The sequence below is a fragment of the Amblyraja radiata genome, chromosome 1 (assembly GCF_010909765.2).
Source record: "Amblyraja radiata isolate CabotCenter1 chromosome 1, sAmbRad1.1.pri, whole genome shotgun sequence".
NCBI lineage: Eukaryota > Metazoa > Chordata > Chondrichthyes > Rajiformes > Rajidae > Amblyraja > Amblyraja radiata.
This window is the reverse complement of record NC_045956.1, coordinates 45,777,734-45,791,884: the sequence shown is the minus strand read 5'-3', so window position 1 is coordinate 45,791,884 and position 14,151 is coordinate 45,777,734. Positions and strand designations below refer to the sequence as shown.

Here is a 14,151-nt window from a genome sequence, read left to right as displayed (position 1 = left end):
AAACTAGATGCCAATCTAAGATAGTCCCATTTGTCCACATTTGGTCCTTATCCCTCTAAACCTTTCCTATCCATGTACCAGCCCAAATTTCTATTAAATATTGTTATTGTTCCATCCTCATCTACCTCCTCTGGCAGCTCATTCAACATACCCACCACCCTCGGTGAAAAAATGTTGCCTGTCAGGATTAAATCTTTCCCCTTTCACCTTAAATCTATGTCCTCTGGTTCTTGATTCCCCATACCCTGGAAAAAGACTCCGAACATTCACCCTATTCATTCCCCTTATGGTTTTATGCACATCTTTGTAAGATAAGTTCATGAGACCACACTTCAGCCACCTACATTCCAAGGAATAAAATCCTAGTCTGCCCATCCTCTCCCTGCAGCTCAGTCCCCCAGGTCCTGCCAACATCCTCGGAAAACTTCTCCACACCTAGTCCTGTTTAGATGTACAAGTTGCTGCTTCATGATGCTGTCAGTTTATGTGAGACCACTTATTTTTTTTTCTTTGCCTTTGTTTTGATTGCAGGGCTGTGACAAGCAGTTTTTTAATGCCTCCATGCAATTTGAGAATATGGATCCATTAATGGATTATGTCAACCAACATAGACGTGAATTTGGAGTTACAGTACAGTATGCAACATTGAGTGAATATTTTCAGGCGGTTCACAATGCAAACCTGACTTGGGACACCCGAAAGAGTCGTGACTTTCTTCCTTACTCATCTGGTACAAATATTGGAGGAAACTAATTATTTTTAAGACTGTATGTAACAACTCTTGTTATTGTGGAGAATCAGATAACATATCAAATGCAGCAACGACCTGAAGTTTACGACACAATGTTCTGGAGTAACTCAGTGGATCAGGCAGCAACTCTGGAGAACATGGATAGGCGACGTTTCGGATCGGGATCCTTCTTCAGATGCTGAGTTACTCCAGCATTTTGTGTCTATCTTCGGTTTAAACCAGCATCTGCAGTTCCTTCCAACATAAGAGTTGTTCCGAGCTTTCTTGCTGTGTGATGCTGTTGCTGAACCCTGCTAATTCCTGTAGAGGGAGCTGTTGTGCCCTCTCAACACCAGCTCGTTCTAATAGCATGAACTAAGTTGTGAGAAATGTTTTATTTCTGCCTTGCAAAGGAAACAAATTGTGAGACTAATTAGTGGCTGCAGAAATTTTAAAGTCAGTGAATGTTTTTGTCTATTTTTTTGTCCTAAGTGGCTGAGTATTACTTGCTCTTTATGGCAGAAAATCAGAAGAATTGCAAACTTCTCAGTAAATAAATTTCTTTTCATATCAGTAACTTTTTCCTTATTGTAAGACTATATCCCCCAGAAATGTCCTGACCCCCAACGTCACCAATCCATGTTCTCCAAGGATGCTGCCTGACCCGTTGAGTTACTCCAGCACTTTGTATTTTGTTTTTTTGGTTACGTTTTGGTTTTGCAATGTGAAGAGGACTGCTCCAGAGTATCTGTGAAGTGGAGGCATAAATATTATTCATAGCAGCCCATTGTTTGAGACTGGACAAATGTTATTGTCATCCATGAAAATAACTAATTAATGTGAAATTTCTGGGCTTGCGCAAAGTGCATAGAGTGCATGCTGGGATCAGGAAGGGATTGTGGGGTGAGGGTGATTATTTGTATTAAAGGTCACTGGTGGTGTCCAATTGTGATTGACTGTATTTGAGTTGTGCTACCAAACACAATTTGAATTTGTGCTACCAAACACTGTTTTGACCGATTAGTCTTCCGGACTAATTGCTTGAAAGCAGTCAAAGTAATCCACAGTTCAAACATATAATCCATCACAGGTGCTGTCACTGTGGAGCTTGCACGTTCTTCCCGTGACCATATCGGGTTCCTCTCCCGTCCCAAGGACGTGCAGTATCGCAGACTAATTGGTTTCTGTAAAATTGCCCCTGGTGTGTTGTGAGTGGATGGGAAAGTGGTATAACATAGAACTAGTGTAAATGGGTGGTCGATGGTCGGCATGGGCTCGGTGAGCTGGTGGACCTGTTTCCATGCTGTATCTTTCAATCTGCGAAAAAAAGTCCCTATTTTACATTTTTCATGAAATATGTGTGAAGATTTGAAATATTGTGGTGAGCTTTTGAGGTATTTGAAGGTCTGAGGTATTATACTCTGCATCACTATGTGCCGTCTGTTCCAGTTCATGTCAGATTGCCCACTTTGTTATGGATTTATTATTGTCATGTGTATGGGATATAGTGAAAAACTTTGTCCTATGTGCTACCCAGTCAAATCATACTCTACATGAGTACTATCAACCCATATACAAGTGTAGAAGAGAGTGCAAAGAGGTAAAAAACAGTGCAAAGAGGGAAAAAACTGTGCAAAGAGTGCAGAATATAGTGTTACAACTACAGAGAAAGTGCAGATAAAGAAAACAAGTGCAAGGGCTACAATGGGGTAGGTTAGGAGATCGGGACTATACTCTTGGCTTGTGAGAATTCCGTTCAATAGTCCGATAAAGCAGAGAAGAAGCTGTTCCTTAATCTTGTGGTACTTGCTTTCCTGCTTTTATACCTTGCCTGAAGATGGAATGACCGAGGTATTGGTGGTCCTTGAATATGTTGGCTGCTTTCCTGAGGCAGAGTAGATTGAGTCGATGGGGAAGGAAGGCTGGTTGGTGTGATGGATTGGACTACATCCTCAACTTTGGACAGAGCAGTTGCCAAACCAAGCATTCATTTTTCTAAACGTTAACATTCTTGCTCTTTACTATTTCCTGGATTGATTTTCCATCGTGGTTCAAAGTACGCAGTTGTTGCAGTTATGAAAACAGCTGCTAGGTCCAGTGGAGGAAGTGGGGATTACTAGGATGCAGTCCTCATGCCTGGTGCCGTATTTGTCCAACAGATATACAAGCTCCAGCAACGGGAAGGATGTAAAACTGTAACTTTGCTGAGTGTTAATTTTCTTTTTGCTTCTCATTGACACACACAGACGAGTTGTTAGTGTAATGCAATGACCAGATAGTCCATACAACTAAAGATAAACAAGACCAGGATTATCACTTTATATTTTATGTTTCCGTTTGAATGGAAGGAGGCCATTTTGACCCATCAAATCTATGTTGGCTCATGAAGCGGTGTCATTCCTCGACATATTTTCTTGTAATCTATTTCCCCCACATTCCCATTTACTACTCCCAGATTCTATCTCAAGGAATAATTCACAGCAGCCAATTAACCGGTCAACCCATACAGTCTTTTAGGACGTGGGAGGAAACCAGAGAATCTGGGGGAAACTCACAGTCACAGGGAGAACATACAATCTTCAAACAGACAGCACCAGTGATCAGGATTGAACCTCCTATCTGAGCCATTATGCGCGCTCTATCCCTACTTGTAGGTAAACATATAATCAAAACACCAAATAGATTTGGCTTGAGTCAACCCAACATCAAAATGTTGGCCCCAAGAGTTGCCTTCCTTGACCCACTTGAAAATACTTGATTTGTTCTTGAGATAGGTAATGACGTTTGTTATTCCCGAGTTCACGTGCTTCCTGTGAATGTGGGTTGTTTCTCCTCGTTCGCACTGTATGAAAGAGCCAAGATTGTAACCATTTGCCGAACATAGTGTGTTACAGCAGAAATAATGCACTACCCTGAACATTTTGTCTTCATAATTACATTTTTATTTGTCAATTGATACACATTATCGATGAATTCTTTCCACGTTGTAAATTAAAACTTTACAAGAAAGCATGTACATATTTTTACTGGCAATGGATAATGTTGACATATTTTACCTGTCTGATTTCAGAACCATTTCAGGCCTGGTCTGGATTTTATGCCTCTCGGAACATACTTAAAGGAATGGCCCGGGGAGCAAATTCTTTCCTTTATGCTTGCGAATCGCTTTTCACTTTGTATCTCTTGAGATACCCATTGGGATCTATTGATAAATTATGGGCTCTTGAGAAAATTCAGCATCTGAGGTGGGCAGTATCAGAGGTACAGTATTATTACAGTATTTTCTTGGGATGTACATATACCAAATTTATCACTTTAAAAAAAAGTCCAACTGAGGTGGCACAGCGGTACCCAGAGCCAGTGACCCTGATTTGCTCCTGACTACAAGTGCTGTTTGTACGTGGTTTGTATGTTCTCCATGTGACCACGTGGGTCTTCGCTAGGTTTATTCCCACACTCCAAAGACGTACAGGTATGCAGGTTAATTGGCTTCGGTAAAGATTGTAAATTGTCCCTAATGTGTCGGATAGTGTAGTGTAAGGGGGTCGCTGGTCGGCGCGGACTCGGTGGGCCGAAGGGCCTGTTTCTGCACTGCATCTCTATACTGAACTAAACTTATGGCAAGCTGTGAGGCAGAAGTGCAGCCTAAATCACATGCACAGATTGTGCATTAGTGTAACTTATTTTAAAAGCTGGACTCAACATGCATTTGCTACTATTTGTGTATGCAGCAAGTGGCACAGTAGTAGATTTGCTGCCTTACAGCGTCAGAGACCCGGGTACCATCCTGACTCTGTGACCACGTAGATTTTCTCCAGGTGCTCTAGTTTCATCCCACATATAACCATATAACCATATAACAATTACAGCACGGAAACAGGCCATCTCGACCCTTCTAGTCCGTGCCGAACACATACCAAAGACATGCGGTTAATTGGCTTTGTGAATTGTAAATTGTCCCTAGTGTGTAGGATAGTGGTAGTGTGTACGGGGTGATCGCTGGTCGGTGCCGACTCGGTGGGCCGTAGGGTCTGTTTCCACATTGTATCTTTAGTCTAAAGTCTAATAATTGAATTTCCACCAGTATTTTTTCTCATTTGCTATCAAGCGGGACATATTTAATATAACCAAAATTAGATATGTTTTATAAAAGAGATTGATGGGAAAATAATGACTCATGGAACTGCAGGCTCTGGAATCTTGAGCAGAAGACAAAGTGCTGGAGGAACTCAGCAGGTCAGGCAGAAGCTATGGAGGGAATGAACAGACTACATTTTAGGTCGGAACCCTTCTCAAATTAATCACAATGGCATTCGTGATCGTGATCGTTTGAGAAGGGGAATGGTAACCTTTCTTAAGGAATATGGAAGACTGTGAAAATGTGCGTGGTTCAAAGAAAATTACTGTGTGAAACAGAGCCATAGAGCATGAAAACATGCCCTTTGACCCAATTTGCCCATGCCAACCGAAATGCCGCATCTACGCTAGTCCCACCTTCCCGCGTTTGGCCCATATCCTTCTAAACCTTTCCAATCCATGTACCAGTCTAAATGTCTTTTAAACAATACAATACAAATTGTGTTTTAATGCCATGTAACTGTTACACTTGCCTGTTTTCACAAAACTACTTTAATTATATGGTGTAAGTACAGTCAAATGATAGCATAGAAGATAATGGGTGCTTAGTTAATTACTAGGTGCTAATTGAATTGAGATTCAAATGACATGTCATTTGCAAACTTATGGTACTTTGCTACCATCTTTTAACTGTAAAGTTTTGGAAAATGCATTGATATGTGTGTTTGAACAAAGTGGGGGGCCATTGGGAACTAAACGGAATACTTTGTAACTGTTGGTTCCCTATTTGTGGCAACTCTTTGCATACTTGTGTATGCAAAACAAAGAATCTCACTGTGACATGTCACATGTGACAATAAATTATCATTCATTTCATTTTAAGTGAAAACAGTGATGTGATAAGATTATTATAATTTGATTTTCAACAACAGTCAAACTGCGCCACCTGAATGCTCAAAGTTGTGATTGTGGAATTCAGTCCCTTGCCAAGCAATGCACAAGTTAAGTAATCGGATATTGGGAAGTGTCTTACAGGCTAGTATCTTACAGGTGTCTTACAGGTGTTAGTATTGAACTGCTACAGCCTGAAGCGACTGAGTGTAAGATCATATGAAAGCGTCACTGTGGGTTAATGACTGTTCACAAGTTCCCAAATTATAGGAGTAGAATTAGGCCATTCGGCCCATCGAGTCCACCACCATTCAATCATGACTGATCTGTGCCTCCTAATCCCATTTTCCTGCCTTCTCCCCATAACCCTTGACACCAGTGCTAATCAAGAATTTGTCTATCTCTGCTCTTAAAATATCCACTGACTTGGCCTCCACGGCCCTCTGTGGCAATGAGATTAACACAGATTAACACAGATTAACTACCCTCTGATTTAAGAAGTTCCTCCTTGTTGTGGTCAACTGCTTAGAGCTGCAAGGGTTGAATGTGCAGGATTGTGACATCTCAGTTGAGGCACTCCCGTCTTTCAAAAGCCATTGCAGAGGTGTTATATGGAGTACACCAATCCAGCTTTCTTCTGATAGATCAACATTAAAACGGCAAATATCGGAGTTTATAAACACTGAAATATTGAAAGATTATAAACACCTAACGGCGTTTGGCCCATCTACCTCTAAACCTGTCCTATCCATGTACCTGTCTAAATGTGTTTCTTAAACGTTTCAATAGTACCTGCCTCAACCTCCTCCTCCAGCAGCTTGTTCCATACACCCACCACCTTTTGTTGCAAACCAATTAGTGACTAAGTACAAAGTGGAACTTTTACAATTTAGCACTTGCATTAACAGCTTTACAGAATATTATCACACATTTGGCCACAAGGTTTAAGATGCTGACGAGGTGAAAATATGTGCCATTCGGTGGCAGTGCCTTGTAATGTGTGCTTAATTGCACAATTTCCCAACATGAAAATTAAAAAATGGTAAATGGTATATTTTTTCATTAAAAATCAAATTTCTGTTTTATTTAATCGAAATGTAACCACTTCTACATTAGGTTCAACATCATGATGGTGTAACTGGGACAGAATCACCCAAAGTGAGAGATATGTACATGGACCACCTATTGCGTGGGATGAGTGCTGTGAAACTATTAATGGCCGCCATATTGCAAGAAGCACTTAATGGTGGAAAGAATAAACTTGATGATCCACTTCCTTACAGTCAAGACACCAGAAATAGAGGTATGAGTGTTCCATAAACAAGAAAAAAAGTTTCCCTGAATGTTAACTATAGTTTTACATTTTTAGTGGGCAGAAGTACAGTTGAAAAGGAGAGGCAAAGCACAGGCAAACTTTACTCAGAGCTGCTGAAGTTTTGGAAGCAACTGCAGGAGAAGATAAGCAAGAGAAAACACTGATTGGCTCTAGCCCAAGTGGGAGGAGAGAAGTGAGTCAAAGCGGGGAAAACATTAGAAAACTGAGGAATTTGGTTTGTAAATTGGTAAATTAGGTAATTTATCAGTCAATATAAGCAAGACTGCTCTTTGGGAGCGGCAGTGAGGGAGCGGCCTTGTGAGGGAAGTACCCTGTGAGAAAAGTGTGAGTCTTTGGCTCGAGAGTCTTAGGAGTGAAGACTACGCAATACGCTGGAGAGGGAGAGACGAAAGAAGGAAATGTCAGGCAAGCTGATTCAGTGTGATGCTTGCAGTATGTGGGAGGTCAAGTACACTGCTGGTGCCTCTGGCTGCAACAAATGTGACAAGTGCATCCAGGTAGAGCTCCTGAAGGACCGTGTTGGGGAACTGGAGAAGCAAGTGGATGACCTCAGGTTCGTCCGAGAAACGGAGTCGTTCCTCGACGTCCTACAGTAAGATTGTTACACCTAAGGTACTGGAAGAGAGAAGGTGGGAGACAGTGAGAAAGGGAGGGAAGCATGGAATGCCAACGTCCCCGGGTGTTGTACCTCTTGTGAACAGGTTCACCCACTTAGAAGCTGTTGGGACAGAAGACGTTTTACACTGAGCGGCGGACTGGCTTGCGATGCGAATAGGGCTGTTGAGCCAAAACCAAAAAGGCCAAAGTCAGGCAACGCCATTGTAGTGGGTGACTCCATTGTGAGAGGTACGGATAGGGGTTTCTGCGGCAACAGACGTGATTCGAGGATGGTGTGCTGCCTTCCTGGTGCCAGGATCCAGGATGTCACGGACAGAGTGCAGAAAATCCTCAAGGGCGAAGGTGAACAGCTGGAAGTGGTAGTGCATGTCGGCACAAACGATGTCGGAAAGAAGGGGATGAATATTCTGCAGCGTGACTTTAGAGAGCTTGGAAAAATGTTGAAAAGCAGGACCTCCAGGGTTGTTATCTCTGGTTTGCTTCCAGTTCCTCGTGCTGGCGTGAGCAGGAACAGGGAGATACGGGACCTGAATGTGTGGCTGAGGAACTGGTGCACGGGGCAGGGATTTAGATTCTTAGATCACTGGGATCTGTTTTGGAGTAAGAGGGAACTGTACAAAAGGGACGGATTGCATCTTAACAGGTGGGGGACCAGCATTCTGGCAGGCAGGTTTGCCACTGCTACACGGGTGATTTTAAACTGAATAAGGGGGGTGGGGTGTCAAATGGGATAGTTGAGGATGGAGTTAAAGGGAAAGGGTTTCTTAAATGTGTGAGCGTAGAGACAGAGGGGTGTAAAATGAGGGTAGAAGCAATAGGTAGCAAGGTGAAAAGTAAAAGTGGCAGGCAGACAAATCCAGGGCAAAAATCAAAAAGGGCTACTTTTCAACATAATTGTATAAGGGGTAAGAGTGTTGTAAAAACAAGCCTGAAGGCTTTGTGTTTCAATGCAAGGAGCATTCGTAGTGGATGAGTTGAATGTGCAGATAGCTATTAATGACTATGATATAGTTGGGATCACGGAGACATGGCTCCAGGGTGACCAAGGCTGGGAGCTGAACATCCAGGGATATTCAATATTCAGGAGGGATAGACAGAAATGGAAAGGAGGTGGGGTAGCGTTGCTGGTTAGAGAGCAGATTAACGCAATAGAAAGGAAGGACATTAGCTTGGAGGATGTGGAATCGATATGGGTAGAGCTGCGAAACACTAAGAGGCAGAAAACGCTGGTGGGTGTTGTGTACAGGCCACCTAACAGTAGTAGTGGAGTTGGGGATGGCATCAAACAGGAAATTAGAAATGCGTGCAACAAAGGTAAAACAGTTATAATGGGTGACTTCAATCTACATATAGATTGGGTGAATCAAATTGGCAAGGGTGCTGAGGAAGAGGATTTCTTGGAATGTATGCGGGGTAGTTTTCTAAACCAACATGTAGAGGAACCAACGAGAGAGCAGGCTATTCTAGATTGGGTATTGAGTAATGAGGAAGGGTTAGTTAGCAGTCTTGTTGTGCGTGGCCCCTTGGAAGAGTGGAAGAGAAAAAGATTTGTTAAAACAAATGTAGGTCCCTTGCAGTCAGAAACAGGTGAATTGATCATGGGGAACAAGGACATGGCAGACCAATTGAATAACTACTTTGGTTCTGTCTTCACTAAGGAAGACATAAATAATCTGCCGGAAATAGCAGGGGACCGGGGGTCAAATGAGATGGAGGAACTGAGTGAAATCCAGGTTAGCCGGGAAGTGGTGTTAGGTAAATTGAATGGATTAAAAGCCGATAACTCCCCAGGGCCAGATAGGCTGCATCCCAGAGTACTTAAGGAAGTAGCCCCAGAAATAGTGGATGCATTAGTGATAATTTTTCAAAACTCTTTAGATTCTGGAGTAGTTCCTGAGGATTGGAGGGTAGCTAATGTAACTCCACTTTTTAAAAAGGGAGGGAGAGAGAAAACGGGGAATTACAGACCAGTTAGTCTAACGTCGGTAGTGGGGAAACTGCTAGAATCAGTTATTAAAGATGGGATAGCAGCACATTTGGAAAGTGGTGAAATCATTGGACAAAGTCAGCATGGATTTATGAAAGGTAAATCATGTCTGACGAATCTTATAGAATTTTTCGATGATGTAACTAGTAGAATGAATAAGGGAGAACCAGTGGATGTGTTATATCTGGACTTTCAGAAGGCTTTCGACAAGGTCCCACATAAGAAATTTGTATACAAACTTAAAGCACACGGTATTGGGAGTTCAGTATTGATGTGGATAGAGAACTGGCTGGCAGACAGGAAGCAAAGAGTAGGAGTAAACGGGTCCTTTTCACAATGGCAGGCAGTGACTAGTGGGGTACCACAAGGCTCAGTGCTGGGACCCCAGCTATTTACGATATATATTAATGATTTGGACGAGGGAATTGAATGCAACATCTCCAAGTTTGCGGATGACACGAAGCAGGGGGGCAGTGTTAGCTGTGAGGAGGATGCTCAGAGGCTGCAAGGTGACTTGGATAGGCTGGGTGAGTGGGCAAATGCATGGCAGATGCAGTATAATGTGGATAAATGTGAGGTTATCCACTTTGGTGGCAAAAACAGGAAAGTAGACTATTATCTGAATGGTGGCCGATTAGGAAAAGGGGAGATGCAACGAGACCTGGGTGTCATGGTACACCAGTCATTAAAAGTAGGCATGCAGGTGCAGCAGGCAGTGAAGAAGGCGAATGGTATGTTAGCAATCATAGCAAAAAGATTTGAGTATAGAAGCAGGGAGGTTCTACTGCAGTTGGACAGGGTCTTGGTGAGACCACACCTGGAGTATTGCGTACAGTTTTGGTCTCCTAATCTGAGGAAAGACATTCTTGCCATAGAGGGAGTACAGAGAAGGTTCACCAGACTGATTCCTGGGATGTCAGGACTTTCATACGAAGAAAGACTAGATAGACTCGGTTTGTTCTCGCTAGAATTTAGAAGATTGAGGGGGGATCTTATAGAAACTTACAAAATTCTTAAGGGGTTGGACAGGCTAGATGCAGGAAGATTGTTCCCGATGTTGGGGAAGTCCAGAACAAGGGGTCACAGTTTAAGGATAAGGGGGAAATCTTTTAGGACCGAGATGAGCAAAACATTTTTCACACAGAGAGTGGTGAATCTCTGGAATTCTCTGCCACAGAAGGTAGTTGAGGCCAGTTCATTGGCTATATTTAAGAGGGAGTTAGATGTGGCCCTTGTGGCTAAAGGGATCAGGGGGTATGGAGAGAAGGCAGGTACAGGATACTGAGTTGGATGATCAGCCATGATCATATTGAATGGCAGTGCAGGCTCGAAGGGCCGAATGGCCTACTCCTGCACCTATTTTCTATGTTTCTACATAGTGTTAACTGGGTTAAATAAAACATGAACAAATATGCCAAGAAAGCTGACGGAAGGGTCTCAACCCGAAACATCACCTATATTGCTTTTCTCCAGAGTTGCTGTCTGATCTCCTAATTTTGTGTCTACCTTCGGTACAAACAGTTGTTTTTGATTCAAATTCATCGGCACAGTGAGAAAATATATATACATGGTAAACATAATGATAACTTTATAATTATCACCCGACTTGGTTCGTGTTGGTAATTTTTGAAAATAATTGTTGATAATTAATCAACATTTAACTCCAACACTCCAAAGACGTACGGGTTTGTTGGTTAATTGGCTTGGTAAATGTAAAAATTGTCCCTGAGAGTGTGTGGGATAGTGTTAATGTGCGGGGATCGCTGGTCGGGGCGGACCCGGTGGGCGGAAGGGCCTGTTTCTGTGCTGTATCTCTAAAAGTAAAACTAAAATTTAATCTGTAATGAACAACATTCAGTCGCCGTGTTCCCACTGGTTCTGAAAGTCTGACTCGTTCTTTGTTTTCCTTTCTTGAAAGAGGATGACTCTTTACAGATCACAGTTTACAATCCCCTTGGATGGAACATCACGACGGTTATTAACGTCACTGTTGCTTATTCAATGGTCAACGTGTATGACGGCTTGGGAAACGCTGTACCATCGCAGGTACTTAACATTTTTGTTAGGAGCACTGCCCTGTGATTCCAACAAGTAATCTCGTAAATTACGCAAAACCTCTGATAAATTAGGTTCGTATTTGTAGATTGGTTACTATATAAAGTTGAAGGGAAGGATGAAATGAGAGAGAAAGAACAAATCCAAAAAGAAGAGAAAGTAAAGTAACCAATCTACAGTATTTCTATTGTGTAAATCTGGAGAGAAAACTGGAACACAAATTTTATTTTAAGGTGTATTCCATCTTGGAAAGTATGATCCTTTGTTTTCCATTCACGCAAGTAAAATCCTTGAGTCACATTGACAGTAATGGCACTCCTACACCTGAGTCACATGAAAGCGTGTCAAGCTCCACTTCATGATCTGAGTACATCATCTCAGTCGTGGGTGAACTGCTTTAAGGGCTGTAATACTGGTTTGATTTTGCATGCCTGATTTGATGTGAAGAACAGCATGGCACACTGTTTGAAGCATTTAAGGAATGTTTTCCTGGTATCTTAGCCAACATTTAACCCTCAACCAATTCCGACAAGCATCAGTAAACTGGTCATTTGTTTCAGAGCTGTCAATGGGACCTTGAAACTCAAGCAGATAATAAGCAGATAAGAAGCAGATAAGCAGACAACAAGCCCGCATGCCTTTGAGGTGTGGGAGGGAAATGGAGCACTCGGAGGAAACGGTCAAAGGGAGAATGTGCAAACTCCACACATACAGCATCCGAGGTCAGGATTGGACCCTTGTCTGTGGCACTGAAGCGCCACTGTGTTGCCCTCATGCTGGAACAACGTAGCAGGCAGCAGCAGCAGCAGCAGTTCTCACTCAAAGAGAAGGCAGGGAGTGATGTGTAGGGCAATGGAGTTTCTTTGTAAGGCTGAGTTGACATGGATTAATGGGGGCAGGAATCTCCATATTAAGCTTCTTGATCCATAAAATGAGTTGTTCATGGTAAGATGGAGAGGTCTGCCCAGTAGGCTGGTGTTATATTTGTAAGATAATAGGAACCTGCTATGTGGGAATTTGCTATGTATTTGTCTTGCTATTTTCATTCAGCATAAGGTACTTTGGCATGCCATGAAACCTTGGCCTAGAGTGGATATGGAGAGAATGTTTCTACTAGTGGCAGGGTGCAAAAGTGGATAACATAGAAATTAGATTAGATTCAACTTTATTGTCATTGCACAAATACGAGTACAGGTACAACGAAATGCAGTTTAGCATCTAATCAGAGTGTAAAGTAGTAAAAAATACTGTTTAAAACAATATGTAGAATGTGGAAGACTAGTTCATAGGCAAATAAATATATACAGATAAAAGAGTATTAAAGATAGCTAACGTCGGGCCTGTGAGTTCAGCAGGGTAATGGTATTTTGGAGAAAGCTGTTCCTCAGCCTGCTTGTGCGAGACCTGAGGCTCCTGTACCGCCTCCCTGATGGGAGGAGGGCAAACAGTCCATGGTTAGGGTGAGAGGGGTCCTTAATGATTTTCCAGGCCCGTCTCAGACACTGTTTGCGGTGGAGGGCATCCATGGCAGGGAGCGGGGCACTGATGATGTGCTGAGCGGTTTTCACTACCCGTTGCAGTGCCTTCCTGTCAGTTGTGGTGCAGCTGCTGTACCATACCGTGAAGCAGGTGGTCAGGATGCTTTCAATGGTACAGCGGTAGAAGTTGGACAGGATCTGGGGGGACAGGTGAACTTTCTTAAGCCTCCTCAGAAAGTAGAGGCGCTGCTGCGCCTTTTTGATCAGTTTGGTGGTATTGAGGGACCAGGACAGATCCTCTGATATATGTACCCCGAGGAATTTGTAGTTGGAGACGTGCTCCATCTCAGTCCCGTTTATGTGTATGGGGGTATGTCTGCCCCCTCTGGTCTTCCTGAAGTCAACGATGATTTCCTTCGTCTTCTTGGAGTTGAGGACGAGGTTATTGTTGGTACACCAAGCTGCCAGGTTCTGGACCTCCTCCCTGTAGGCTGATTCGTTATTGTCCCTGATCAGTCCTACCACCGTGGTGTCATCGGCGAATTTTATGATGGCGTTGGAGCCATACTTAGGGACGCAGTCATGGGTGAAGAGGGAGTAGAGGAGAGGGCTGAGCACACAGCCCTTAGAGTGGAGGAGGTGAGGTTGTTGATCCTAACAGACTGGGGTCTGTTGGTGAGGAAATCCAGTGTCCAGTTGCAGAGGGAGGTGGTGATGCCAAGTCCGCTGCGTTTGGTGATCAAACTGGCGGGGATGACAGTATTAAATGCGGAGTTGAAGCCGATGAACAACAACCTGATGTAGGAGTTGTTATTGTCCAGGTGGGTCAGGGCAGAGTGTAGGGCCACAGATATGGCGTCCTCTGTAGGCCTGTTGGGCCGGTAGGCAAACTGATTGGGGTCCAGTGTGGGAGGGAGGCTGGATTTGAGGTGAGCCAAGATCAGCCGCTCAAAGCACTTTGCGATGACGGGGGTGAGTG

General features: G+C 43.2%; 1 protein-coding gene across 1 annotated transcript in view; it reads left to right on the top strand.

Annotated features, from left to right (window-relative positions):
- Positions 1 to 14,151, top strand: part of man2b2 (mannosidase alpha class 2B member 2) — a 78,558-nt gene that overhangs the window by 30,756 nt on the left and 33,651 nt on the right. Inside the window, exons 7-10 of the mRNA XM_033020963.1 lie at positions 532 to 730; positions 3,801 to 3,991; positions 6,815 to 7,001; positions 11,558 to 11,685. Coding sequence (XP_032876854.1) covers positions 532 to 730; positions 3,801 to 3,991; positions 6,815 to 7,001; positions 11,558 to 11,685 — 705 coding nt within the window. The remainder of the gene's footprint in view (positions 1 to 531; positions 731 to 3,800; positions 3,992 to 6,814; positions 7,002 to 11,557; positions 11,686 to 14,151) is intronic.